Source organism: Oncorhynchus tshawytscha, linkage group LG03 (genome assembly GCF_018296145.1).
Source record: "Oncorhynchus tshawytscha isolate Ot180627B linkage group LG03, Otsh_v2.0, whole genome shotgun sequence".
Classification (NCBI taxonomy): Eukaryota; Metazoa; Chordata; class Actinopteri; order Salmoniformes; family Salmonidae; genus Oncorhynchus; species Oncorhynchus tshawytscha.
The window spans coordinates 21,438,688-21,464,347 of record NC_056431.1 but is presented as its reverse complement, the minus strand read 5'-3'; the positions used below and the strand labels follow the sequence as shown (position 1 = coordinate 21,464,347).

General features: G+C 42.5%; 2 protein-coding genes across 7 annotated transcripts; both read left to right on the top strand.

Moving 5' to 3' along the window:
- The first annotated feature begins 253 nt into the window (after nt 1-253).
- Nucleotides 254-17,719, top strand: dhx16 (DEAH (Asp-Glu-Ala-His) box polypeptide 16). Of its 4 annotated transcripts, none has more exons than XM_024397422.2 (21): nt 254-421; nt 1,312-1,515; nt 1,619-1,851; nt 2,195-2,375; nt 2,487-2,543; nt 2,700-2,954; nt 3,136-3,372; nt 3,642-3,833; nt 4,099-4,209; nt 4,324-4,439; nt 4,615-4,825; nt 5,214-5,312; nt 6,012-6,164; nt 10,318-10,458; nt 10,612-10,774; nt 11,002-11,120; nt 13,024-13,091; nt 13,318-13,480; nt 14,250-14,411; nt 15,549-15,722; nt 16,922-17,719. In XM_024397422.2, the coding sequence occupies exons 2-21, from the start codon at nt 1,318-1,320 to the stop codon at nt 17,048-17,050; spliced, it is 3,162 nt and encodes a 1,053-aa protein (XP_024253190.1). In that variant the 5' UTR covers nt 254-421; nt 1,312-1,317; the 3' UTR covers nt 17,051-17,719. The 4 variants fall into 4 exon arrangements, with proteins under 4 accessions (XP_024253190.1, XP_024253181.1, XP_024253170.1 ...); XM_024397413.2 differs by having other exon boundaries at nt 254-538; XM_024397402.2 differs by having other exon boundaries at nt 254-612; nt 2,198-2,375.
- Nucleotides 17,720-18,901: 1,182 nt separating this feature from the next.
- On the top strand, nt 18,902-23,364 carry LOC112230945 (E3 ubiquitin-protein ligase RNF183-like). 3 transcript variants are annotated; one of them, XR_006080803.1, is made up of 2 exons: nt 18,902-19,286; nt 20,889-20,948. XR_006080803.1 is itself a non-coding variant. In XM_024397375.2 (2 exons), exon 2 carries the CDS (start codon nt 21,643-21,645, stop codon nt 22,540-22,542), a length of 900 nt encoding a protein of 299 aa, XP_024253143.1. In that variant the 5' UTR covers nt 19,056-19,286; nt 21,538-21,642; the 3' UTR covers nt 22,543-23,364. The 3 variants fall into 3 exon arrangements, 2 of the variants coding, with proteins under 2 accessions (XP_024253143.1, XP_024253151.1); XM_024397375.2 differs by lacking the exon at nt 20,889-20,948 and adding an exon at nt 21,538-23,364 and having other exon boundaries at nt 19,056-19,286; XM_024397383.2 differs by lacking the exons at nt 18,902-19,286; nt 20,889-20,948 and adding exons at nt 20,975-21,031; nt 21,538-23,364.
- The last annotated feature ends 2,296 nt before the right edge of the window (nt 23,365-25,660 follow it).

The following is a 25,660-nucleotide window of genomic DNA, read 5'->3' as shown; positions in this document are numbered from 1 at the left end:
AATGGTCACTACACGCACTTTAAGGGAGGTTTACTTTTTCCAGTCTGTGGATAAATTCCACTCACAAAAAGTATTTAACCATTGAGTGTAATGCAAAATGCCTCATAAACGTATGGTATTAAAGACGACCGATGTCAGTAGCAGATGTGCCATCATTTGGACAAACAAAATGCGCAGTGCACACTTGTTCTGATTGAGTTGTTCTGTACACCAGGGGGCAGAATGCAGAATGCGACCAGAGACTTATTCAAATACGTGATTCCACTTCCGGTTGTCGCACCATGGATGGAGTGGGCAGCTAGCAAGAAGTTGTGGATAAATTTAGCTTAACAAGTGTAATTGAAACCAACATGATTGTTGTTAGTATTGAGAGAGGTCATTTTAACTTCGCTCGTTAGTTAAACGTCCACGTATTAGCCAGGTGTGAAGCAAATTAATCTAAACTGAGCTCGCTTTTTGCTAAGCTTGCTAGCTGCTGCATGTTGTGCTGTTTTCATAGATCACCCCCATGTTCATTGCGTGAAGGTTTCAAAACAAGGTAAGGTGGCTAGCTAGCTACCTATCAATGTAATGAATAGTTCTCTTCAGATCTTCAAAGAGGAAATAAAGGAGGTAAAGAAAAGCTGGAGGGCTTTCTTTTCGATAGTTCCTACTTAAGATCATGCAGCGGATCTATTTCGTTATATAATTAAGCAGCAAGGCAACTCCACATGAGGCTGTTCTCCTGCACGACACAACGCGCCCCCGTGGTGCCATATTGCTATAAACTGGTTACCAACGTAATTAGAGTAGTTAAAATACATGTTTTGTCATACCCGTGGTATATTGTCTAATATATTGTCAAAAATATTTTTACTGATCTAATTACATTTGGTAACCAGTTTATAATACATTTAAGGCCCCTTGGGGGTTTGTGGTATATGGCCAATATACCATGGGTAAGGGCTGTATCCAGCCACTTCACGTTGCTTCGTGCCTAAGAACAGCCTGTAGCCATATACCACACCCCCTCCTGCCTTATTGCTTCAATATACCCTTGTGTAGCATATGAATCTTGCTGTGCCAGCCATTCCCAGCTACATCATCACCATTGCTACAGAAGTTTCCTATTCATATGACATTTTATATACCTAGCACAGGAGGTTGGTGGCACCTTAATTGAGGAGAACTGGCTCGTGGTAATGACTGGAGCGGGATAAGCAATTATTATGAGCTGTTTTCCCCTCAGCAGCCTCCTGTGATACCTAGTACAATACAACTCTGTCTACATCTACTGTATACCGTAGCTAACTGATTTTGTCTCCCAATTAGGCAAAAATGGCAAACCTAGAACAATGGGTGAGTGACAGTCTGCATGACATCCTTGGCCTTAGTGACAGATATGTCGCCCAGTTCATGATCGGCTCCGCACGTAAATCATCGAGCTCTCAAGACTTTGTCGCCCACCTCAAGTCAACGGGCACCATCGACATTAATCAGAGAGTGATCGCCTTTGCACAGGAACTGTATGAAAAGGTCAAATGATTTGCTTTCTTTGTGTTTTAACGGCGTGCTTGTTTCTTATTTTCACTGTGGTTATTATGAGCATCTAGAAATTACTTGCATCTATGTGTTTCAGATTCCTCGTAAGCAAGTGGTTGAAAAGCCAGCCAGAGCGATAGAGCGACACGTCATGGAGATTGAGAGGAAGAATCGGACTTACACCCTACTGTCAGACAGCGAGAGTGACGGAGAGGCAGTGAGAGAGAGGGAGAAGGAGAAGAAGAAAAGTAAAGACCGAGGCGATAAGAGGAAGCACCTCAGGAAAAGGGAGGAGAGTCAATCATCTAGTGAAGAGGAGACCCCTAAAAGGTAATCAACCTGGAATGGAGTTTCATGTTGCTTGCTTGTGACACGTTCTACCTGCTTTCCTCTCTTTTGTTGCTTTTTAGCTAAATGTTGACAGCTGTATTAGACTTGTATGGACTTCAGGGAGACAGGATGCAGCTTCAGGGGTCTATGGTCTCATTAACTGAATTGCAACCATAAATACATTACAACAATGAAGCCAGTTACCCTAGAATATTTTGATTGTTTTCATGCTGTGTAGTCTCTATTTTTCAGCTGCTACTCCTCTGTGGCTTCAATGCCTGCTTGAACAAGCCTCCACTTAGATTGTGATTTGAGTTTCTAAAAGGCCCGTTCTCTTTCTCAGTAGTAAGCTGGGCCATGGCGACCAGAAGTCCAGTAAGAAGGATGAAGAGGAGGAGGAGGAGTGGGAGAAGGAAGAGAGAGAACGCGTACTGGATCTGGAAGAGAGGGATGCTTTTGCCGAACGAATGAAACTGAAGGATAAAGACAAGACGAGGAACATCATGGAGAGAACGGACAAGAAGGTGGGATTGACTATCAATGATGGAACCCAACCCAGTCCATTTGACTTACTAGTGTACTTGTAGGTGTGTTTTGATTTTTGGCTAAATGTTTTTCCATGACCTTTTCACCAGGGCTACGAGGAGGCTCAGAAAAGACTAAAGATGGCAGAGGAGGATCACAAGAAAATTGTGAGCACATTATTCAAATTCCCAGTAACTTATCGTATAATAGACTATCGTCTAAGTATGAAAAAAAACACAGTAGAAATAGAATTACTAGAACAGGGAGAGCCCCTCAGACTCATTATATGTCTATGGTCACCTATCTTCTCCTCTTTTCTATAGCTTCCAGAGTTGCGGAAGGAGTCTCGCAGGAACTACCTGTCAAAGAGAGAGGCTGAGAAGCTGGAGGACCTGGAGGCGGAGATCGCAGACGAGGAGTACCTGTTCTCCACGGACGCGCTGACTGAGAGGGAGCGGAAGGAGCTGGAGTACAAGCGCAACCTCCGAGACCTGGCCAAGGACTACAAGAAAGCCGGCGCCAAGGAGAAAGAGGAGAGGAAGAACAGATACTACATGCCGGAGGAGAAGAGGAGTAAAGTAAGGAGGAGATAGTTGGCTGGTAATCGTCCTGCCATGGATAGCCAGTACTCTTGTTGAAATGGTGTAAAACACTAGGATCCGGGGCTTGATTATATACATCTCGCTCACTCTATTTCCCTCTTCCTCTGTTCCTCCCTCTATCTCTGCTCTCTCTCTCTCTCTCTCTCCATCTCTCCAGGATATTCCTCAGAGGGACATGGAGCTGGAGTTGGAGATGCCCATGGAGGGTGGAGGAGAGCAGGGTCGCTGGGAGGAGGAGAGGTTGAAGACCGCCTCGCTCATCTTCGGGGCCAAGAAGGAGAGGGAGAAAGGGTTGAAGGCAGAAAGAGAGAAGTACCAGCTGATCCTGGAGGAGGACGAGATGATCAACTTTGTCAGCAGTGCCGTCATCATGAAGGGAACCCAGGATGAGAAGGTGGGTTGTTAAACGTTAAAGCGTTTATCTGTGATAGATTGCAAGGAATAAATAAAGCTATAGTTATGGATATTAGTCTAACAAAATATTGTCATAATTCAAATTCAGAAAATATTTTACATTCCATACATATTCAATAGCGATCAACGAATACACACCTGAGCTTCTGGAGTATTTCTAACTGTGCCAAGGACAAATCTCCATGTAACAATGAACAATACAGTGCAATTGTAATGTTGTCTTCATCTCTGTATGCTGTGTGTCTCCAGGAGCAGGAGCAGGCAGCCCTGTCCCAGGCGGAGGTCCAGAAGCAGTCCATCCAGGAGGTGAGACGCAGCCTGCCCGTGTTCCCCTACAGAGAGGACCTGCTCCTGGCCATCCAGCAGCACCAGATCCTGGTCATCGAGGGAGAGACGGGCTCCGGCAAGACCACCCAGATCCCCCAGTTCCTCATGGAGTCGGTGGGTACACCTTATTCAAGGCGCCATGTCCATAAACATTATTATGGACACATATCAAAGAGGTTAGAGAAAAGCAGAGGACACATTTCCATTGGACATTGTGTGTACGTTTGACAAAGTCGTCTTGAATCTTCAGTGTTTTGTCAGTATTTTCACTAACATTTTTTAAACAAATTGTAGTCTTCCACCCTGATCCATTTGTGGCATGATGCTTTTCTGTGTATGTTACCTTTGTTGACCTGTTGTTTGGGTTTACATCTCCTAGGGCTACAATGATGGAGGCATGAAGATTGGGTGTACCCAGCCCCGTAGAGTGGCAGCCATGTCTGTAGCAGCCAGGGTGGCACAAGAAGTGGGCGTCAAGCTGGGCAACGAGGTGAAAATGGCACAACCGCTCTCTGTCACTCCGATGAAGCATAAATAATTCCTACTGTTTATGGTAGAAAACATAAACTCACCGTATTTGTCCAACTACCCCTTTCTTCATCAGGTAGGCTACAGTATCCGTTTTGAGGATTGTACGTCAGAGAGGACAGTACTCAAATACATGACTGACGGAATGTTGCTCAGGGAGTTCCTGACAGAGCCTGATCTGGCCAGCTACAGGTACCACTATATGCCCCGTCTGTCCTTATCTTTAGATATGTTTTCCATATGTGGAGGTTTATGTTTAAAAGTGGTATATTGTGTTTTAGAAAAATAATAAATTAAATAATTCCCTGCCATATTGTTTTAGTCAGTATGACAGTATAACAATAAATGATCCCTTCCTCTCTCTCAGTGTGGTCATCATTGATGAGGCCCACGAGCGGACGCTGCACACAGACATCCTGTTTGGTCTGATCAAGGACATTGCCCGGTTCCGTCCGGACCTGAAGGTGCTGGTGGCCAGTGCCACCTTGGACACAGAGCGCTTCTCCTGCTTCTTTGATGACGCGCCGGTATTCAGAATCCCCGGCAGGAGGTTCCCTGTGGACATCTTCTACACTAAGGTACCTCTGCTGACCATCTGTATAGTGAAATGGCCTCAGGACAAAAGATTGCATCCCCATTCTCCACCGTTCTCCTGAAGTGTGCACTTGTGCATTTCCCACGATGGATTTAACATGAAAACTCCCTCCGGGCAATGTTTAAACCAATATAGAGCCTTTTAAATGTGCGATAGGAAGTGATCAAGTGCGCTCTTTGAGAGAAGGCGGAAGAAACGGAATGCAGCCATAGGCATAACTTTGAATGACTGTAAATACCTTTTTCACCCGTGAGAAGTGCTGGATGATACTTATGTAAGTCAAAGATGGATGTCAATTATCTGTTCTATTGTTGTACTCTTTGCTCTCTGGTATTGTTTACTATTTCGCTCGCTCGCTCTCTCTCGCTCAGGCTCCTGAGGCAGACTACCTGGAGGCCTGTGTTGTGTCGGTGCTACAGATCCACGTCACACAGCCCCCCGGAGACTGTCTGGTCTTCCTCACTGGACAGGTCTGGCACACTCGCACCTTGACCCCTCACCTCAACGCTGACATTCACATTACATCAGCTACTACATCATCTACCTCGGCTACTACGTCACATTACATCTGCTCTCACTCAACATCAGATCCTACATCAGTCACTACACATTAGCTAGGCCTACTACAAATCATACTTCATCTGGTGAATCACACTTCATCTGGTGAATCACACTTCATCTGGTGAATCACACTTCATCTGGTGTGAATCACACTTCATCTGGTGTGAATCACACTTCATCTGGTGTGAATCACACTTCATCTGGTGTGAATCACACTTCATCTGGTGTGAATCACACTACATCAGCAACCATCTTAAGTCTATTCATTCTGTATGTGGCTCTTTAATGTGTAGGGTACCGTCTTTCGGATGGGACGTTAAATGGTTGTCCTGACTCTCTGTGGTCTCTAAAAGATCCCCTGGCACTTATCGTAAGAGTTGGGGTGTTAACCCCGGTGTCCTAGCTAAATCGAGCCCTCATACCACCTAATCATCCCCAGCTTCCAATTGGCTCATTCATCTCTCCTCCCCTGTAACTATTCCCCAGGTCGTTGCTGTAAATGAGAATGTGTTCTCAGTCAACTTACCAGGTCAAATAAATAAATGACACACAGATTTCTGCCAAGGTGTCTGTCCTTACCGCTCTCCTGTCTCTCTCTATTTCCACAGGAGGAGATTGAGACTTGCTGTGAGCTGCTGCAGGAGAGATGCAGGCGTCTGGGTTCTAAGATATCGGAGCTCCTGGTGCTTCCCATCTACGCCAACCTACCTTCAGACATGCAGGCCAAGATCTTCAGCCCCACACCCCCTGGCTCACGCAAGGTGAGAGGACCTCTTCTGTTTAAACTTGGGCCACTAGGGGGTGCTCAAGGACCACTTTGGAAATATGTTTTGTCCTCTGTGATCAAATGATGTAACAAAAATATGTATGCATTATTTTCTTTACCCAAATGGAAATCCAACCCAACCTAGGTTATTGTAGATTTCATGCTGCACTTATGTCAATGTAGTAGATTCTATTCTACTATGTCATTTGGCGCATTTTACGCTAATGGCGCCGAAGGAGTATGCTGCCGTTTTATGATCCTGTAACCAATTGTGCTATTGTGTATGTTTCTTCACATTATTTGTAACTTATTTTGTACATAATGTTTCTGCCACCATGTCTTATGACCGAAAAGAGCTTCTCGATATAAGGGCAGCGATTACTCACCCCGTACTGGAGGAATCCTTCTTCAACGAGTCGGACAGGAAGGATTTACTACAGACACCCGACAAGACCCTCATCCCCGTCATTCGCAGGAGTGAAAAGACGGAGATATCTCGGACGATGGTCCGTCACCTTTACCATCGGTCCTATTAGACAACGTACAATCAATCGATTAATAAAATAGATGAACTACAAGCACTTATATCCTACCAACGAGACATTAACCTGTCGTTCCGCTAGCGGAACCCCTAGCCAACAGCCAATGCAATTGCAGGGCGCCAAATACAAATCAGCAGAAATCTCATAAATCAAATTTCTCAAACATACAAGTATTAGGCACCATTTTAAAGATACAATTCTCGTTAATCCAGCCACAGTGTCTGATTTTCAAAAATGCTTTACAGCGAAAGCTCCACAAATGATTATGTTAGGTCACCACCAAGTCACAGAAAAACCCAGCCATTTTTCCAGCCAAAGAGAGGAGTCACAAAAAGCACAAATAGAGAGAAAATTAATCACTAACCTTTGATCTTCATCAGATGACACTCATAGGACTTCATGTTACACAATACATGTATGTTTTGTTCGATAAAGTGCATATTTATATCCAAACATCTCATTTTACATTGGCGTGTTATGTTCAGTAGTTCCAAAACATGCTGTGATTTTGCAGAGAGCCACATCAATTTACAGAAATACTCATTATAAATGTTGATGAAAATACAAGTGTTATGCATGGAACTTTATCTAAACTTCTCCTTAATGTAACCGCTGTGTCAGATTTCAAAAGAACTTTACGGAAAAAGCATACCATGCAATAATCTGAGTACAGAGCTCAGATCTCAAACCAGCCAAAATAAATATCCGCCATGTTGCGCAATCAACATTAGTCAGAAATAGGATTATAAATATTCACTTACCTTTGATGATCTTCATCAGAATGCACTCCCAGGAATCCCAGTTCCACAATAAATGTTTGACTTGTTTGATAAAGTTCAGAATTTATGTCCATATACCTCCTTTTGGAGGTAAACCAATCGAAACGCGCGTGCAACTTCCAGTGGAAAGGTCGGACGAAAATGCCAAAAAGTTATATTACTGGTCGTAGAAACATATCAAACGATGTATAGAATCAATCTTTAGGATGTGTTTATCATAAATGTTCAATAATGTTCCAACCGGAGAATTCCATTGTCTGTAGAAAAGCAAAGGAACTGGAGCTACCTCTCATGTGAATGCGCGTGACTGAGCTCGTGGCTGCTGGCAGACTTCTGACTCATTCCCCTCTCATTCAGCCCCACTTCATAGTAGAAGCATCAAACAACGTTCTAAAGACGGTTGACATCTAGTGGGAGCCTTGGGAAGTGCAACATAACCAATATCCCACTGTATCTTCAATAGGGGCTGAGTTGAAAAACTACAAACCTCAGATTTCCCACTTCCTTTTTTGATTTTTTTTCTCAGGTTTTTGCCTGCCTTATGAGTTCTGTTATACTCAGACATCATTCAAACAGTTTTAGAAACTTCAGAGTGTTTTCTATCCAATACTACTAATAATATTAATAATAATAATATTAGCATCTGGGACTGAGTAGGAGGCAGTTTACTCTGGGCATGCTTTTCATCCAAAAGTGAAAATGCTGCCCCCTAGCCCAATGAAGTTAAAAACTGTAATATCTTATGTTTCACCGAGTTGTGGCTGAACGATGACATGATTAACATACAGTTGGCAGGTTTTAAGCTTTTTCGGCAGAATAGAACAGCGGTGGTAAGACAAGGGGCGGCGGCCTATGTATATTTGTAAACAACAGCTGGTGCATGAAATCTAAGGAAGTCTCGAGGTTTTGCTCGCCTGAGGTAGAGTCTCATGATAAGCTGTAGACCACACTATTTACCAAGAGAGTTTACATCTATAGTTTTCATAGCTGTCGACATATAAGCTGTAGACCACACTATTTACTAAGAGAGTTTACATCTATAGTTTTCATAGCTGTCGACATACCACCGCAGACCAATGCTGGCACTAAGACCGGACTCAATGAGCTGTATACGGCCATAAGCAAACAGGAAAACGCACATCCAGAGGCGGCGCTCCTAGTGGCCGGGGACTTGAATGCAGGGAAACGCAAATCAGTTTTACCTAATTTCCATCAGCATGTTAAATGTGCAACCAGAAGGGAAAAATACTCTAGAGCACCTTTACTCCACACACAGAGACCTGTACAAAGCTCTCCCTCACCCTCCATTTGGCAAATCTGACCATAATTCTGTCCTCCTGATTCCTGCTTAAAAGCAAAAACTAAAGCAGGAAGCACCAGTGACTCGGTCAATAAGAAAGTGGTCAGATGAAGCAGATGCTAAGCTACAGGACTGTTTTGCACAGACTGGCATATGTTCCGGGATTCTTCCGATGGCATTGAGGGGTACACCACATCAGTCACTGGCTTCATCAATAAGTGCATCGACGATGTCGTCCCCACGGTGACCGTACATACAGTGGGGAGAACAAGTATTTGATACACTGCCGATTTTGCAGGTTTTCCTAATTACAAAGCATGTAGAGGTCTGTCATTTTTATCATAGGTACACTTCCACTGTGAGAGATGGAATCTAAAACAAAAATCCAGAAAATCACATTGTATGATTTTTAAGTAATTAATTAGCATTCTATTACATAACCACAACAGTGGTAGGCCTGATCAGCAACAACGATGAGACAGCCTATAGGGAGGAGGTCAGAGACCTGGCCGTGTGGTGCAAGGACAACGACCTCTCCCTCAACGTGATCAAGACAAAGGAGATGATTGTGGACTACAGGAAAAGGAGGACCAAGCACGCTCCCATTCTCATCGATGGGGCTGTAGTGGAGCTGGTGTCCACATCACCAACAAACTATCATGGTCCGAGCACACTAAGACAGTTGTGAAGAGGGTAAGACCAAGCCTATTTCCTCTCAGGAGACTGAAAAGATTTGGCATGGGTCCTCAGATCCTCAAAAGGTTCTACAGCTGCACCACCGAGAGCATGGTTGGATCACTGCCTGGTATGGCAACTGCTCGGCCTCCGACCGCAAAGCACCACAGAGGGTAGTGCGTATGGCCCAGTACATCACTATCCCCAAGCTTCCTGCCATCCAGGACCTCTATACCAGGCGGTGTCAGAGGAAGACCCTAAAAATGGTCAAAGACGCCAGCCACCTTTAGTCATAGACGGTTCTCTCTGCTACCGCACGGCAAGCGGTACCGGAGTGACAAGTTGAGTTCCAAATAGCTTCTTAACAGCTTCTATCCCCCCAAGCCATAAGACTCCTGTTCAGCTAATCAAAGGGCTACCCAGACCCCTCATTTATGCTGCTGCTACTCTGTTTATAATCTATGCATAGTCACTTTAACTCTACCTACATGTCCATATTGCCCCTGCACATTGACTCTGTACCGGCGCCCCCTGTATATAGCCTTGCTTGTTATTTTACTGCTGTGGTTTAATTATTTGTTTGTTTTTTATTTTCTGTTTTCTACTGATCCATTTTTTACTTAACACTTTAAAAAAAACAATTTTTTAAAGCATTGTTGGTTAAGGGCTTGTAAGTATTTCACAGTAAGGTGTACACCTGTTGTATTTGGCGCATGTGACAAATAACATTTGATTTGACCACTTAAGACATCATTCTTCAGTTTCCTGCCTCCATGTTTCTCGTTCTCTTCTGGTGTTGTGTACAAACACATTATCTGATGTACAAAGTGTCCTCTCTCTGTGTGTCCTTAGGTGGTGGTGGCCACTAACATTGCGGAGACCTCTCTAACCATCGATGGGATCATATACGTCATAGATCCAGGTTTCTGCAAGCAGAAGAGCTATAACGCCCGCACCGGGATGGAGTCTCTGATCGTCACGCCTTGCTCACGGGTAACACGCTAGCTTTGGTTTTCAAATGAGCCATTTTGTTGTCATTGTCAGAGAAAGTGTAATTCATGTGGCTCTTATTGGGGCTGTAGATTTAGTTCTCTGGACAGCATTCTGACCGTTTGCTGATTCCATCTGTGTTTTGATCTACCACAGGCCTCAGCCAATCAGCGAGCAGGTCGTGCAGGCAGAGTGGCGGCTGGGAAGTGTTTCCGTCTCTACACTGCGTGGGCGTTTAAACACGAGATGGAGGAGTCCACCGTGCCCGAGATCCAGCGAACTAACCTGGGCAACGTGGTGCTGCTGCTCAAGAGCTTGGGTACGGAACAAACACTTTATAAGTCATGTCACAGTGCTAAATGAGAGAACACGTTTTAAAATGCACAGAGGTCCTCTTGAAGTAATCCACTGAAGTATAGTCTGTAGTTCACTATTATGAGTTTGACTTACTTGACTTAGTGGAGCAAAGGGCCTCAGTATGAGCATCTCAAACCCATGTGTCGATTTGTTTTACATTGGAGTGGCGTATATTTTTTTCCTCGACAGGAATTAATGACCTCATCCACTTTGATTTCATGGACCCACCCCCTCACGAGACCCTGGTGCTAGCTCTGGAGCAGCTGTACGCACTGGGTGCACTCAACCACCTCGGAGAGCTCACCAAGGTAACTTACGCCTGACTGTCTATCAAAACCACGGCACCATTCCAATACTTTTCAATCGCATTGGCACCGTTCCCTCCTCCCTTGTTAAATCAGTTGAATAAGAAAAAGGCTTCTTACGGCTATCCCATCTCAATTTATTGTTGGAAATAAGACCTGTAGTGATCCTGATGTTATCTCGTGAATCAAATAACTTTTTTGCGAATGTTGATTCCTCTCTGTCAACGAAAATCAAAAACATTGATGGAAATCCCTTGGTTTACATTAAGGGACATTTTCCTTCTCTGCTTTAGTTTTATCCACCTGATGTAATAGAGGTGATTGGTAACTTAAAGAAATCAGCAGCAAGTCATGATGAGGTGCCTTTTTGGTGAAATCATTGCCTCTAACGTACATCTTCACCAAAATCAATGCAAACTGGTGTTGTTCCTAAAGATTTGAAAATTGCCAAAGTTATCCCCCTCTATATATCTGGGGATCCAAGATCTTTTACAAATTATTGCACAGTATCTGTACTACTGTGTTTTTCTAAAATCCTAGAGAAACTGTTGTATGAAAGAATGTTGAAACATTTAAACCAACACTATTCTATATGACCACCAATATGTTTTTTGTAAAAAATAATCCACAGATTAATTAAAAATAATCCTTTGTTATTACTTATCTATATCAATGACCTTGCTGCCGTGTCTTCTACCATTACTTCCCATTCTTTTTGCCGAGGATACCAACTTGGATTTATCACACGAGAATTTCGATTCACTAATCAACGAAGCCAACTCAGTTTTCTGAATTTCCATATAAACAAATAATCTTTTAATGTATTAAAAAAATCCAACTTTGTTGTATTTACTGGTAAGAATCAGATATATTTTTTAAAAGAGCCAGAATCTCAATCGTTGGGAATTAAATGAACCAGGTTTAATCTACTACATTCCTCTGTGTTCTAGTTGATGAAAAGTTGTCCTGTAAAGATCATATTCAGTTGGTCTGCAGCAAAGTGTTGAAGTCCTTTGGTATCATCAGAAAGATTAGTGGTTTGAGTCATCAGGCTTGCTTCCTGACACTATACTACAGCTTAATTTACCCATATATTATTTACTGCAATATTGTCTGGGCCGGTACATATGCTTTCTACCTACACAAATGACTCATCACACAAAATAAACGTACAAGACTAGCCACCTCCTCTAACTACTCGGCTCCAGCTGTCCCTCCGTTTTAAGAAACTCAATATATTGTCTATCTACAACATTAATATACTCAAATGATGCACCTTCATCTACAAATACACATGCCTCCCAGACAATCCACCTAAACCCTTCAATGGTTAATTCCCAAATCCATGCATACACAAGACACCTTCACCCTTCCCACTGCCGCACCTCACATAGTCAATTCTCTAGCAGATACAGAGGGTTCGTACTCTGGAATTCCTATCTTCATATTGCCAAAACATCATCATCCCTCAATAACTTCAAGTATAGATTAGGGGTCAGCCCGATGACCCAAACTACCTCCATGTAGCCTAACTCGCTCTCTCTCACACATAATCAAACATGTTTTTTCTTGTATACTGAGTATGTCATGTACAGTTATAATTAGTATGCTTTGTTTAACTGATTGAACAAACTTTATTTGTACTTATATTTGTGTATTGTTTTTTTTGGTGTGGTTGCTTGTTTTATTTTTATCTGTACTGTTTTGTCTTTCCCTTTTTATTCTTTGGTGAGAATAAATAAAACCTAAAAAAGTGCAAATGACCTCTGGGAATGCAGGGGAGGATATATAATAGGGCACATCAATTCCATCACCATTAGGCAGGTGAATGAACATATTGGCTTCTAATACCTTAGAAAGGTGACTATTTGATGTGAAAGGTCATGTAATGAGTGTTGTGTTCCAGTTGGGCCGCAGGATGGCTGAGCTGCCGGTGGACCCTATGCTGAGCAAGATGATCCTGGCCTCAGAACAGTGAGTCTCTATGGCAATCCTGGCACTGGCCTGGAATGAATGTAGTTGTATTATTCTGTTACCTTGCTCATCATTCCCCTTTCTATCTTTTTTTTTCTCTCAACCCCCCCACTCAATAATTAATTTTATTCTTATTACAAAAGTGCTTTATTGCCAATTATTCAACAGGACATGAAACCCCTTAATGGATTTCACTAAACTTTCCCATCTTCCTCTGTCTCTCCAGGTATAAGTGTTCTGAGGAGGTGTTGACCATCGCGGCCATGCTGTCTGTGAACAACTCCATCTTCTACCGACCCAAAGACAAGGTGGTTCACGCCGACAACGCCAGGCAGAACTTTGTGGTCCCCGGGGGAGACCATATGGTGCTGCTCAACGTCTACACACAGGTCAGGAGGATTGGTTTGATAGTTAAGATAAAGATGTGATACTACCCCACTTTGTTTCCACTTGTCTCATATAAGGTATCAGTTCTGGGTCATATTCATTTGGCACCAACTGTAAAAAATAAAATAAAAAGAGACAAACATGGAGGATCTATCTGAACTTCATCTTCGTTTTTCTGTTGCAAACCATTTAGCCATGGTAATGCCCTAATGCAGGGGAAGGCAACTATGTTCAGCAGCGGGCTGATTTTTGTCAGAGCGGATGGTCTGGGTGCCGGAACATAATTATAATTATTTGTACACTGCAAATTGAACAGACCTAAGCCCAAAAAGAGGTTGTATTTGAAAATAATAATAATTGAATTGACATTTTTTTCGTGGGAATATTTTGGGACAGATTTTCTATATTTAACTTATTATATTTATTTATTTTTTGAATCCCTGGTGATTTTAGTATGTTTTTGGGCCAAGTTCTAAAATCCAAAAAATAACTTTAAATATTTGTGGGGCCGAACCCCCCTGATTTGTAGCAAAACTCAAAATTATATGTGAGGGTTTCCCAAACTCAGTCCCCAGGACCCCAAGGAGTTTGCCCAAGCACTACACAGCTGATTCAAGTAATCATCAAGCTTTCACCAATTGAATCAGCTGTGTAGCGTTAGGGCAAAAAACAAAATGTGCACCTCTTGGGATCCCTAGGACAGAGTTTGGGAAATGCTGTTCTATGGTTTGTTTTCAGTCTGTGATATTGACTGCTTCATTTGTCCCTCAGTGGCTGGAGAGTGGCTACTCCACCCAGTGGTGCTATGAGAACTTCATCCAGTTCCGCTCCATGAAGCGGGCGCGGGATGTCAGGGAGCAGCTGGAGGGCCTGATGGACAGGATCGAGGTGGAGGTGTGCAGCTCAGGCGGAGACATTGTGCCCATCCGCAAGGTCAGTGTGACTGTGAACGCACCCTAACCTCATGACCATGAACACACCTTAAAACCGCTTAACCATGAACTTACCTTAAAACAGCTTGACCGTGAACACAAAATACAACCGTTTCTTCTAGTTAACCATGTTTTGTTTTTTTAAACACCTTTCTAGAGTGTAGACCCGTGTTTCCCAACCCCAGTCCTCGGGTACCCCCAAACAGCACACCTGATTCAACTTGTCATCTAAACGTCAAGCTCTCCATGTTGAATCAGGTGTTTTTATCTGGGGCTACAACTAAAAGTGTGCTGTTGGGGTTACAGGATGACCGGAGCTGGGAAACACTGGCATAGACCACTTTGTTCCACTTCTAATTTTCTGTGCAAACACTTACCTGACACCAAACTCTTTGTTACATGTGTAGCCAATGTGTGAATATGCTTCACACTACATCTGTGTGCTTAAACCACTGACTGCAGATTTAGAAAGCACTGCTCTAGTGTCACTATTCACTGGAGATACAAGCCTATCACTTCACACCGGGACTGAGGGGACCCCTTTTATAGGAGATGGGATTAGTTTTTGTCTTCTCATGAAAACAGTTCTTAAATCATGCCGGGTGTTAAGCCGGCCACTCCGTCGGAGAGGCAGGTTGAGTTCACTTAATATGCATCTGAATGGACGCTCCGTGCTTTCCCAATTCCCAACTTCATCATCATCACAGTCCATTCTCTAGTAAAACTGCTACACAAGGACTCCCCAAAAGGCAGTCCCAGGGTGTTTTTATTTGGCCCCCAAGTCTTAAAAAAAAATCCACAATCAGCTCAAAGTGATTTTAATTTAGGACATCTCTTCCCAAGTATTCCCACGCATAAATAGAGAAGCATATGTGATCGTATGAAATCAAGGTTTGAAAGGACTCTGTTTTTGTCAAATACTATATCTTTTTGGGATTTCTGCGGTCAATTTTCACAATTTTCATCTCAGTAACATGATCACTCTTACTCTCTCACAGCGTGCACACATACAGTCACTCATACATCCTCTCTTTTGTCTTTCTCTCTCACTGATACTTCATTTAAAAATATGTATTTTGAACTCAAATGGACAACCATGTCAAATAAAGGTTAAATAAAAATGTTCTCTCCCTCTCAGGCAGTGACGGCGGGGTATTTCTACCACACGGCGCGGCTTAGCAAGGGGGGCTACAAGACGGTGAAGCACCAGCAGACAGTCTACGTCCACCCCAACAGCTCCCTGTTCGAGGAGCAGCCCCGTTGGCTCATCTACCACGAGCTGGTCTTCACCACCAAGGAGTTCATGAGACAGGTCTGGCATCAGTACTAGTAGACTTGTGGTCATGTTTGTGTGTATGTTTCTCCGTGTGAGGCAGATCTGGAAGCAATCCACCACCGTGAAGGGCAAAGTAAAACTTTAGGGGAGAGTTGTTGCTGTCTTGTTGTAATATCAAGTGGCTCCAGGTAGCATTGTCTTTGTATACAGTATTATATACAGTACCTTCGGAAAGTATTCAGACTCCTTGACTTTTTCCACATTTTGTTACATTACAGCCTTATTCTAAAATGGATTAAATAAATACAAATTCTCAGAAATCTACACACAATAACCCATAATGACAAAACAAAAACAGGTTTTTAGGAATTTTTGCAAATATATTAAAATAAACAACAGAAATATCTTATTTGCGTAAGTATTCAGACCCTTTGATATGAGACTCGAAATTGAGATCGGATGCATCCTGTTTCCATTGATCATCCTTGAGATGTTTCTTCAACTTGATTGGAGTCCACCTGTGGTAAATTCAATTGATTGGACATGATTTGAAAAGACACACACCTGTCTGTATAAGGTCCTACAGTTGACAGTGCATGTCAGAGCAAAACCCAAGCCGTGAGGTCGAAGGAACAAGGCACACCTGTTAATTGAAATGCATTCCAGGTGACTACCTCGTGAAGCTGGTTGAAAGAATGCCAAGAGTGTGCAAAGCTGTCATCAAGGCAAAGAAAGGGTGGCTATTTGAAGAATCTCAAATCTTAAATATATTTAATTTGACTCTTTTGTTTTGGTTACTACTTAATTCTATGTGTTATTTCATAGTTTTGATGTCTTCACTATTATTCTACAATGTAGAAAATAGTAAAAGTAAAGAAAAACCCTGGAATGAGTAGGTGTGTCCAAACTTTTGACTGGTACTGTATATTAGCAAACATTTCTAAACTTGGTTTTGCTTCATCATTATGGGGTATTGGGTGTAGATTGAGAGGGGAAATTTGTATTTATTTAATCAATTTTAGAATAAGGCTGCAATGTAACCTAATGTGGAAAAAGTCAAGGGGTCTGAATACTTTCCAAATGCACTGTACATACTGTATGTTGAGATTTAAGCTGCATGGGACAGAATGAATATGATTTTAAGGGGACGGAAGGTGCTGTTATTCTTACATTACTTTGAATTTATGTAAATATATTTTCCCCCTTTTAATTTGAACCTCTTTCTCTGCCTCAAGGTGATTGAGATAGACAGCAGCTGGCTGCTGGAGGTGGCTCCCCACTACTACAAGAACAAGGAGCTGGAGGACAGCAGCAGTAAGAAGATGCCTCGCAAACAGGGCAAGGCCAAGGAAGAGCTGGGCTAAGGACAGGAACTAGAAAAGACAGAGACTTTCTCCCCTCAGAGATAGACAGCCAAGCAGGGCTGCCATAAGGAACTGTGATATAAAAAATCAAAAAAACTTTGGGGCCCTTGAGCCAAAAATAAAAGAAACGGGATAAAAACTTGTATGGTTATGGGCTTATTTATCATAAATCACCTATCGGAGCTAGAGGAGCTTGATGAAAAGGAAATGTTATGCACTTGGACTGTCAGTTTCCTGTGTCTGGTATGATGCAGGGTCCGGGGTGAAGTTTCCCCTAAGTACAGATCTAGGATCCGCTTCCCCTCCCCATGTCCTAACCATTAGGCCTGAAATGTAGCACTGACCCAACATCAGTGTATAGGGGTAACTTCACCCTACTCACTGATGCAGAAACAGCAGCAAGACAGATCAAAACAAATGACTACTCCAAATGACAGGGCTACTGCTTTGTACGTAATGGCCGATGACTACCAGAGATTTTGCCTATTTACTTTCCCTAAATAGTTCACTTTTGTTGCCCAATGTCTGGGTGTTGTTGGGGTTGTAAATGTCTTTTCTTGTCCCAATTACACCTACCAGACTGAAAGAAAACAATGCTGTGTGTTTGACTTCAGTGTGGTTCCGCTCTCTCCTCTTTCTTTTTCTATTGGAATAAACTTTTTACAGGCACTTGCTTTGTCCTGTGACTTCCTTAGGCGCTAAGTGTTTGTTTTTGTTAACATGGGAGTGTCTGACCGTTTACATAGTTGCTAACATGAACATTTGTCAATGCCTGTCCCCATTATTCATTAACCCTATGATAGGCCATACATAGAATTAGCTACTTCTTCCGGTCTTTGATTTACTTGTATGAGGAAGTCCAGAGTATCAGGGCTATATTTAGGTTGCTGCTTTGCCTGTTTGAATGGCACAGGATAATGTTTTTCTACCAGTAACATGTAAATCCTGGGATCACAGTTTGTTAGTTGAAGTATGTTTTTTGGGTTAAGATTTTCTGGGATTAGCCCATTTCAAACAACTGAAGCATGATGGGATTTTAGGATTATGTGCACATTAGTTTGACTGTAGTGGCTTCGAGAATGTTTTCAACTGAATGAAATTATTTAGAAGGGTAACATTCTGGCTGATGTGCATTGGACTTTTGAACGTAATGTCATAGAAACCGCAGAAGATTCTTCTGCTGTAGTTAGTGGGTTGTTTGTATTTTTCTGTGAGGTTTGCGAAATGAAATGAGAAATCAGGATTACATGTACTTCTATGGCTGATTTTTCAACCCTTTAAACATTAGTTTACCTAAAAAGGGCTTAGCGAATGAAATTATTTACACATTTTTCGTTCTGGGTGAGGTTCAATGGACCTCAATGTTTTCATATAAAGTGCATAATGGGGTTGCTGAACCATTGCAGATAGCCTTGAGTGCTTTTGGGTGAATCCTGTTTACCTTGTCATTATGGTAAGCCTGCATGTGAAGCTTTAGTCTAATACGTAAGCATCATGACATGAGTTGCAGTGCATTGGACAGGTCGGTGCTCTGCTTCAAGAGCCTTGTGGAGTTTTGCAGCCGATCACTTCCCTGTCCAACAGCAGACAAGGAAACGAACACATTCCACATTCTAGTCTGTAGAATGTCAAATGTTCATTTGGAATGTGGGATTTAAAGGTAGATGATAAACAACTGTAGTGGCCATTAGAAATAAATGAGCATTAAGGACATTTGAATACAGTTTATGTGAAGATTGACATGTCATGAAAGCTTCAAATGTTTACACACGCAGACATGGAAAACATTATCTGACAGCTGTACCCAGACTACCCACATTACAGTTCTACAGGTTCCAGGAACGATGTACAAATACACACAGAGATACAAAAACACCCGCGATAACAGTTTAACCTCACATTTCACAGACGCACACAAACTTGAGGCAGTGGTTTCATGCCAAATAAACTGGTACAACTGGTCAGATGAGAGGGAGCGAGACACCGCAGATGTAAAAGGGAGGGATGAAGGAGGAATATAAAGAGGAAATACCATACACAGATTGACAGAGAGAAGGGAAAGGAGAGAAATGAACAGAGGGGGAAACTGGAGGAGTAAGGTCCACTTAGAATGTTAGTGTCTCGGTGTGTCTCAATGGAGATGCAAGGGACTCATTGAATGGGATATTCTCCACTGGGAAAGTACTCTCTGAAGGACCATCTCTGACAGACTGGTACATGTCAGCTACCGCCACAGGTAAGTGTTCACCATCATGATGAACTTGTCATTGTGAGAACTGAATGTACAATACTCTCTCAAATATAGGCGCTATATTGAATCATTGAAAATTGTATTACTATTTGCACATAGTTTGCAATGTTGATGACCTTTACAACTAATGCAACTTTTGTTGAGTAACTGATATAAAATACCATAGTGACTTACTTTACTAGATAGTGTTAGTATGTGAATTTAACATTTCAGTAGCTCAGCATTTTCAGCTCCACAGTTCAGAACACCGAGACTATTTTGAGTGTGTTCCTGGTCAATAAGCTCATGTCTTGTTTGTCGATGGCTCATCCATATTCACACGCGAACTGAGGGCATGAAACCTAGCATGACATCTCAAAAATAGCATTGGCTTGTGTAAATGGAATTCTAGTCAATAGATTATATGGCAAGTAATGAGTTATGGTATATTCATAGACTAAACTACAGTTGAAGTCGGAGGTTTACATACACCTTAGCCAAATACATTTAAACTCAGTTTTTCACAATTCCTGACATTGAATCCTAATAAAAAAGTCCCTGTCTTAGGTCAGTTAGGATCACCACTTTATTTTAAGAATGTGAAATGTCAGAATAATAGAAGAGAGAATGATTTATTTCAGCTTTTATTTCTTTCATCGCAATCCCAGTGGGTCAGAAGTTTACATACACTCAATTTGTATTTGGTAGCATTGCCTTTAAATTGTTCAACTTGGGTCAATCGTTTCAGGTAGCCTTCCACAAGCTTCCCACAATAAGTTGGGTGAATTTTGGCCCATTCCTCCTGACAGAGCCGGTGTAACTGTGTCAGGTTTCTAGGCCTCCTTGCTCGCACACGCTTTTTCAGGTCTGCCCACAAATGTTCTATGGGATTGAGGTCAGGGCTTTGTGATGGCCACTCCAATACCTTAACTTTGTTGTCCTTAAGGCATTTTGCCACAACTTTGGAAGTATGCTTGGGGTCATTGTCCATTTGGAAGACCCATTTGCGACCAAGCTTTAACTTTCTGACTGATGTCTTGATATGTTGCTTCAATATATCCACATAATTGTCCTTCCTCATGATGCCATTTATTTTGTTAAGTGCACTAGTCTCTCCTGCAGCAAAGCACCCCCACAGCATGATGCTGCCACTCCCGTGCTTTACGGTTGGGATGGTGTTCTTCGGCTTGCAAGCCTCCCCCTTTTTCATCCAAACATAACGATGGTCATTATGGCCAAACAGTTCTATTTTTGTTTCATCAGACCAGAGGACATATCTCCAAAAAGTACAATCTTTGTCCCCATGTGCAGTTGCAAACCGTAGTGTGGCTTTTTTTTATGGCGGTTTTGGAGCAGTGGCTTCTTCCTTGCTGAGCAGCCTTTCAGGTTATGTCGATAAAAGACTTGTTTCTACTGTGGATATAGATACTTTTGTACTCGTTTCCTCCAGCATCTTCACAAGGTCCTTTGCTGTTGTTCTGGAATTGATTTGCACTTTTCGCACCAAATTACATTAATCTCTAGGACACAGAACACGTCTCCTTCCTGTGCGGTATCACGGCTGCGTGGTCCCATGGTGTTTATACTTGCGTACTGTTGTTTGTACAGATGAACGTGGTACCTTCAGCCGTTTGGAAATTGCTCCCAAGGATGAACCAGACTTGTGGAGGTCTACCATTTTTTTTCTGAGGTCTTGGCTGATTTCTTTTGATTTTCCCATGATGTCAAGCAGAGAAGCACTGAGTTTGAAGGTAGGCCTTGAAATACATCCACAGGTACACCTCCAATTGACTCAAATGATGTCAATTAGCCTATCAGAAGCTTCAAAAGCCATGACATAATTTTTTGCAATTTTCCCCAAGCTGATTAAAGGCACAGTCAACTTAGTGTATGTAAACTTCTGACCCACTGGAATTGTGATATAAGTTAAATAATCATTCTGTAAACAATTGTTGGAAAAATTACTTGTGTCATGCACAAAGTAGATGTCCTAACTGACTTGCCAAAACTATAGTTTGTTAACAAGAAATTTGTGGAGTGGTTGAAAAACGAGTTTTAATTACTCCAACCTAAGTGTATGTAAACTTCTGCTTTCAACTGTATATTTCCCTGTCTTTACCTATTTGAGATAGACAAGGTACTTTTTGTTGTCATTGCTAGAAATGCACTCCCTATGCTCTTTATGTTGCCTGAACTAAATTAGCTCTCTGTGACAAACCAATCGCCTTGTCTCACCGACAATCACATTCCTCCACAGCTCCTCTGGAGAGACGTGAGAAACCAGAACCTCACGTCACTCTCCATCTGATTCCAGCCATCACAACTACGTCTACCACAGCACCACCACCTGCCTCTATCCACCATGAGTGACGACAGGGAAAGACAGGGTGCCGATGGAGGCTACGGGGTCGAACAGCCGCCCAACGTCAAACCCAAACCTGACAGCATCAAGAAGGCGAAAAAGGAGAAATCCACCAAGGTGCGTAGGTCCATGAGCACTGACTCCGAGAGAGGAGAGGGATCTGGGAGAAGGAGGGAGAGAAAGAGAGACAAAGGGTTGAGGAGGGAGCGTGGTAGAAGTGAGGAGAACAGGAGGCAAGACAGGGCTGGAGATGACAGCAACCGGAAGGCGTCTGACCCCCAGGAAAACGACATGGAGGACACTGAGTGCGTGGTTTGCTTTTGCGAATACGACAACGTCTTTAAAACCCCCAAGCTGCTCTCCTGCGGGCACACGTTCTGTCTGGAGTGCCTGGCCCGGATCAACGTCACCTCCTTAGAGCTCAAGTCTCTTTCCTGCCCTGTGTGTCGAGAGCTCACCAACCTGCCCCACGGCCGCAACCTACCCCAGCTGGGCAACAACCAGGACATCTTCCGCAAACTCCCTCCAGAGATGCAGAGGGCGCTGTCCGTGCGCTTCAAGCGCAGCAAGGGCAAGCTGGTCCTCAAGAAGCCCCCTCCTGGTACTACCACCCTGCCCACTCTCAAGAAGCAGGACCGGCAGGCCTCCAGCAACCTCCAGCTGGGCACCATAGATCAGGGCCTCGCCACTGTCGTGGACGTGGGTCGCCCCCCTAGAAGGGTCAGAGGTCGCCTGCGCAGGATGTTCCGCTCGGACCAGTGCTACTACACCGTGATGGCATCCATCGTCACCATCACCGTGGTGCTGATGCTGATGGGCATCCTGGCCTTCATGGTCATGCCCAATGTGGTCCTCCACAACGGCAGCAAACCCAACCAGGGGAATTCCAGCCAACCATAACCAGGTGGTCAAATACCCTGAGGAAAAGACGGGATGGTGGTGGGATGAAGGGAAGTAATACCAGAGGAGAGAATCACTCAGATATTTTCAGAGGACTAATATTGTCAGGGATCCTAATATCTGCCATTTCATTTTCTTTACTAATACTCAGTTATGAAGAAAATGTGAATTAACTGAAAAGAAAGGTGACCCTGAAAGCACTAGTGCACACTCAACTGGGGTCAACACATAACAAGGACCATGTTGTTTATGAAGGACTGATGCACAAGAAGTACTAATGGGAAAAGTGTCGCAAGAGTTATTTTTTATCCACCATTTTGTCTTCCTGCAGTATAAAGATCATGAACATGGAACATTTACCCAAATGTGAACGGGACAGCTATTGCGGTGAAGTCAGAGAGGACAATTAATGTTGTCTGGGGAATGTAATTCATTATAAAGTTGTGTACTATGTAATTGCACTGAAGTCTGCCATGGAGAATTATTACAAGTAAGAGATTATTTGATTACACTGAGCATTATCTTATTCTTTACATTGCAAAGTAAAAATGTTAAGCTCAAGATTTTGTTTTACATTCATTGATGTCTAACTAATGTATATTTACGTACAAAATATGAATATACATATAGAGTTCAAATAAGAATGATACATTTGTTTAAAAAATGTATTTAAAAAAAACAACGGAATAGGTCTCTTGTCATAGCAGAGGTATCCTACCACACTGAAATGAATGACGTTTCCAATAGACCCAGTGCCATGTTACATGCACGTTGCACGTACGTACACGTTGCCTTACAGTAAAACCAAATGTGCTGATTTGATTTCTGATAAGATCTTTGCCTATCGGTACCTTGGTTGCACCTTCCTCTTTTAGTCCCATTAGAGAATAATTTTCTTTTTGTTTTTATACTATTTCCTGACAGGTTCAGTGTGTGTGTGTGTGTGTGTGTGTACTGTTTTAACATTTTACTGAAAGCTACACTAAACAAAACATTAACAACACCTGCTCATTCAATTACATATACTTACCAGGTGAATTCAAGTGAAATCTATGATCCCTTATTGATGTCACTTGTTAAATCCACTTCAATCAGTTTCGATAAGGGGAGGAGACGGGTTAAAGAAGGGTTTTGAAGCCTTGAGACATTTGAGACATGGATTGTGTATGTGTGCCATTCAGAGGGTGAATGGGCAAGACAAAGGATTTAAGTGCCTTTGAACTGGGTATGGTAGTAGGTGCCAGGCGCACCGGGGTGCCACTCAATATTAGGAAGATGTTCCTAATGTTTGGTATACTTAGTGTATGTATCAGTGAAACAGTGTCACTCATGACTAGTTTTAGTTGTAGTAGCTATGTTTTCCATTCTATGGTTGTCAGTGTGACAGAAAAACCTCTTACAAGGCACCTTGCATGCAAATATTTTATAATGGAAAGGAGGCAGTGACATTTGACAGCATGACTAAGTGTATGTGTTGTGTAACATGCAAGCGTTTTATTAATTGTTTAAGGAATATGCTCTTAATCATTCAAATATAACATTTGAATGGTTACCTAACAGTTAATATTGTGGTGAGTGCAGAAACAAGACTCATTTTGTAAACAACAAAAAACCTTGCTGATGCTCGGGCCACTAGTTGACCTAATCTGGCTATGCGAGTATGTCTTTGTCTTTTCTACAAGCAGGTGTTGACAGACATACGTCTATTTCAACCACTGTTAAACAGAACACCCTGTATTTAATTTGATGTTCTTATGGTAAATTCATTATGGTGAGCAATTCTTATGGTTAACACATTCATTATTTGTTCCCACTTTATAGGCCTATTTAGTGATGCTAAAGCAAGTAATTCTATGCACATACAATAGGCAGGTACATTGTAATTACATAGCATTGTTGTCTCTCTTTCTCTCTCTCTGTGTGTGTGTGTGTGTGTGTGTGTGTGTGTGTGTGTGTGTATAGAGGGACATACAATAGGGCAAACAATTTCAGATAAGCTGTTTATATCTCTCCAGAAATCTATCACAACAGTCATTATTAATGCATTTTCAAATATTTGAAGGTGTTGTAAATTGTGAGTTTACATCAATTGTCCATAGGCTATTCTATTTTAATAAATTTAAACCAGTTTTATGCAATCTATTTCAACTTTGTGTAGGGACCAAACCTTGTTCGCCATTCCTCTCAAAAAGGTTTGTAGCCTATGCATTTTCTGCACTATGATCCACCCTCGTTGACAAAGTCTACTCACGATCCCGGCCCGGGCGGAGCTTCTGCTTGGGTGAACCAGACCCCGGTCCAGAAAGACCCTGACGCAAACTGGATATTGGCTGTGCGAGTGTTCGGGTTGAATAGCTAACGGTATGTCATCAAACATGGATAAGTTTTCCTCTTGAATTACAGTGCTTGCATAAATTTATGGTAGATGTGTGACAATAGAATTAACGTTGCGGACAGTCACCACTAGAATATCGAGAACGGTGGCTTCTACCCCTTCTGCTTCTGCTTTGTTGGCTATTCTACGGTGTTGAGGGAATATCCTTGCCAGGAATCAAGCAAAGAAGAAGCGGCCTGCTACCTCGGGATACAGCCTCGGACTGATTTGCGGAGCGGTATGCGACTCCGTGCTGCCAAAACGAACTCCCTCAGTATGGAAGTCATTTTTTTAAGGACATCGACTTGAGTTTGGAGTGTCTGTGGAATATAAACCTGAGTCGAACAGCAAAACGAGAGATTATGAGTCAGGAAATTATACCTGTCAAGCAAAGATTACAGAGCCAATAATTTGCTCGCCAGGGGCCCCGAGCTCCTTGAATGTGCCAAATGCCCAAAATGAAAAACGGCATTACTCGTAGGAACTATAAGAACATTTTTTGGGGGACAAAATCATAGAAACCTCCCCTGCCGGCTTTGAACGTGTCCATAACTTGGCACAATAAGGAAATAGAGGAAAATATGATCGCTGCTTTTATCCTAAATGGTTGGTCTACTCTGAAGAACAGGTGCTTATTTTTCACCCTGTTTGTGTCTGAAATCATGCATGTCAAACTGGGAGTGTTCTGCGGGTCCAGACCAAATGATGTAGGTGAAGCTGCCATGGAGGGACAGACCACACACC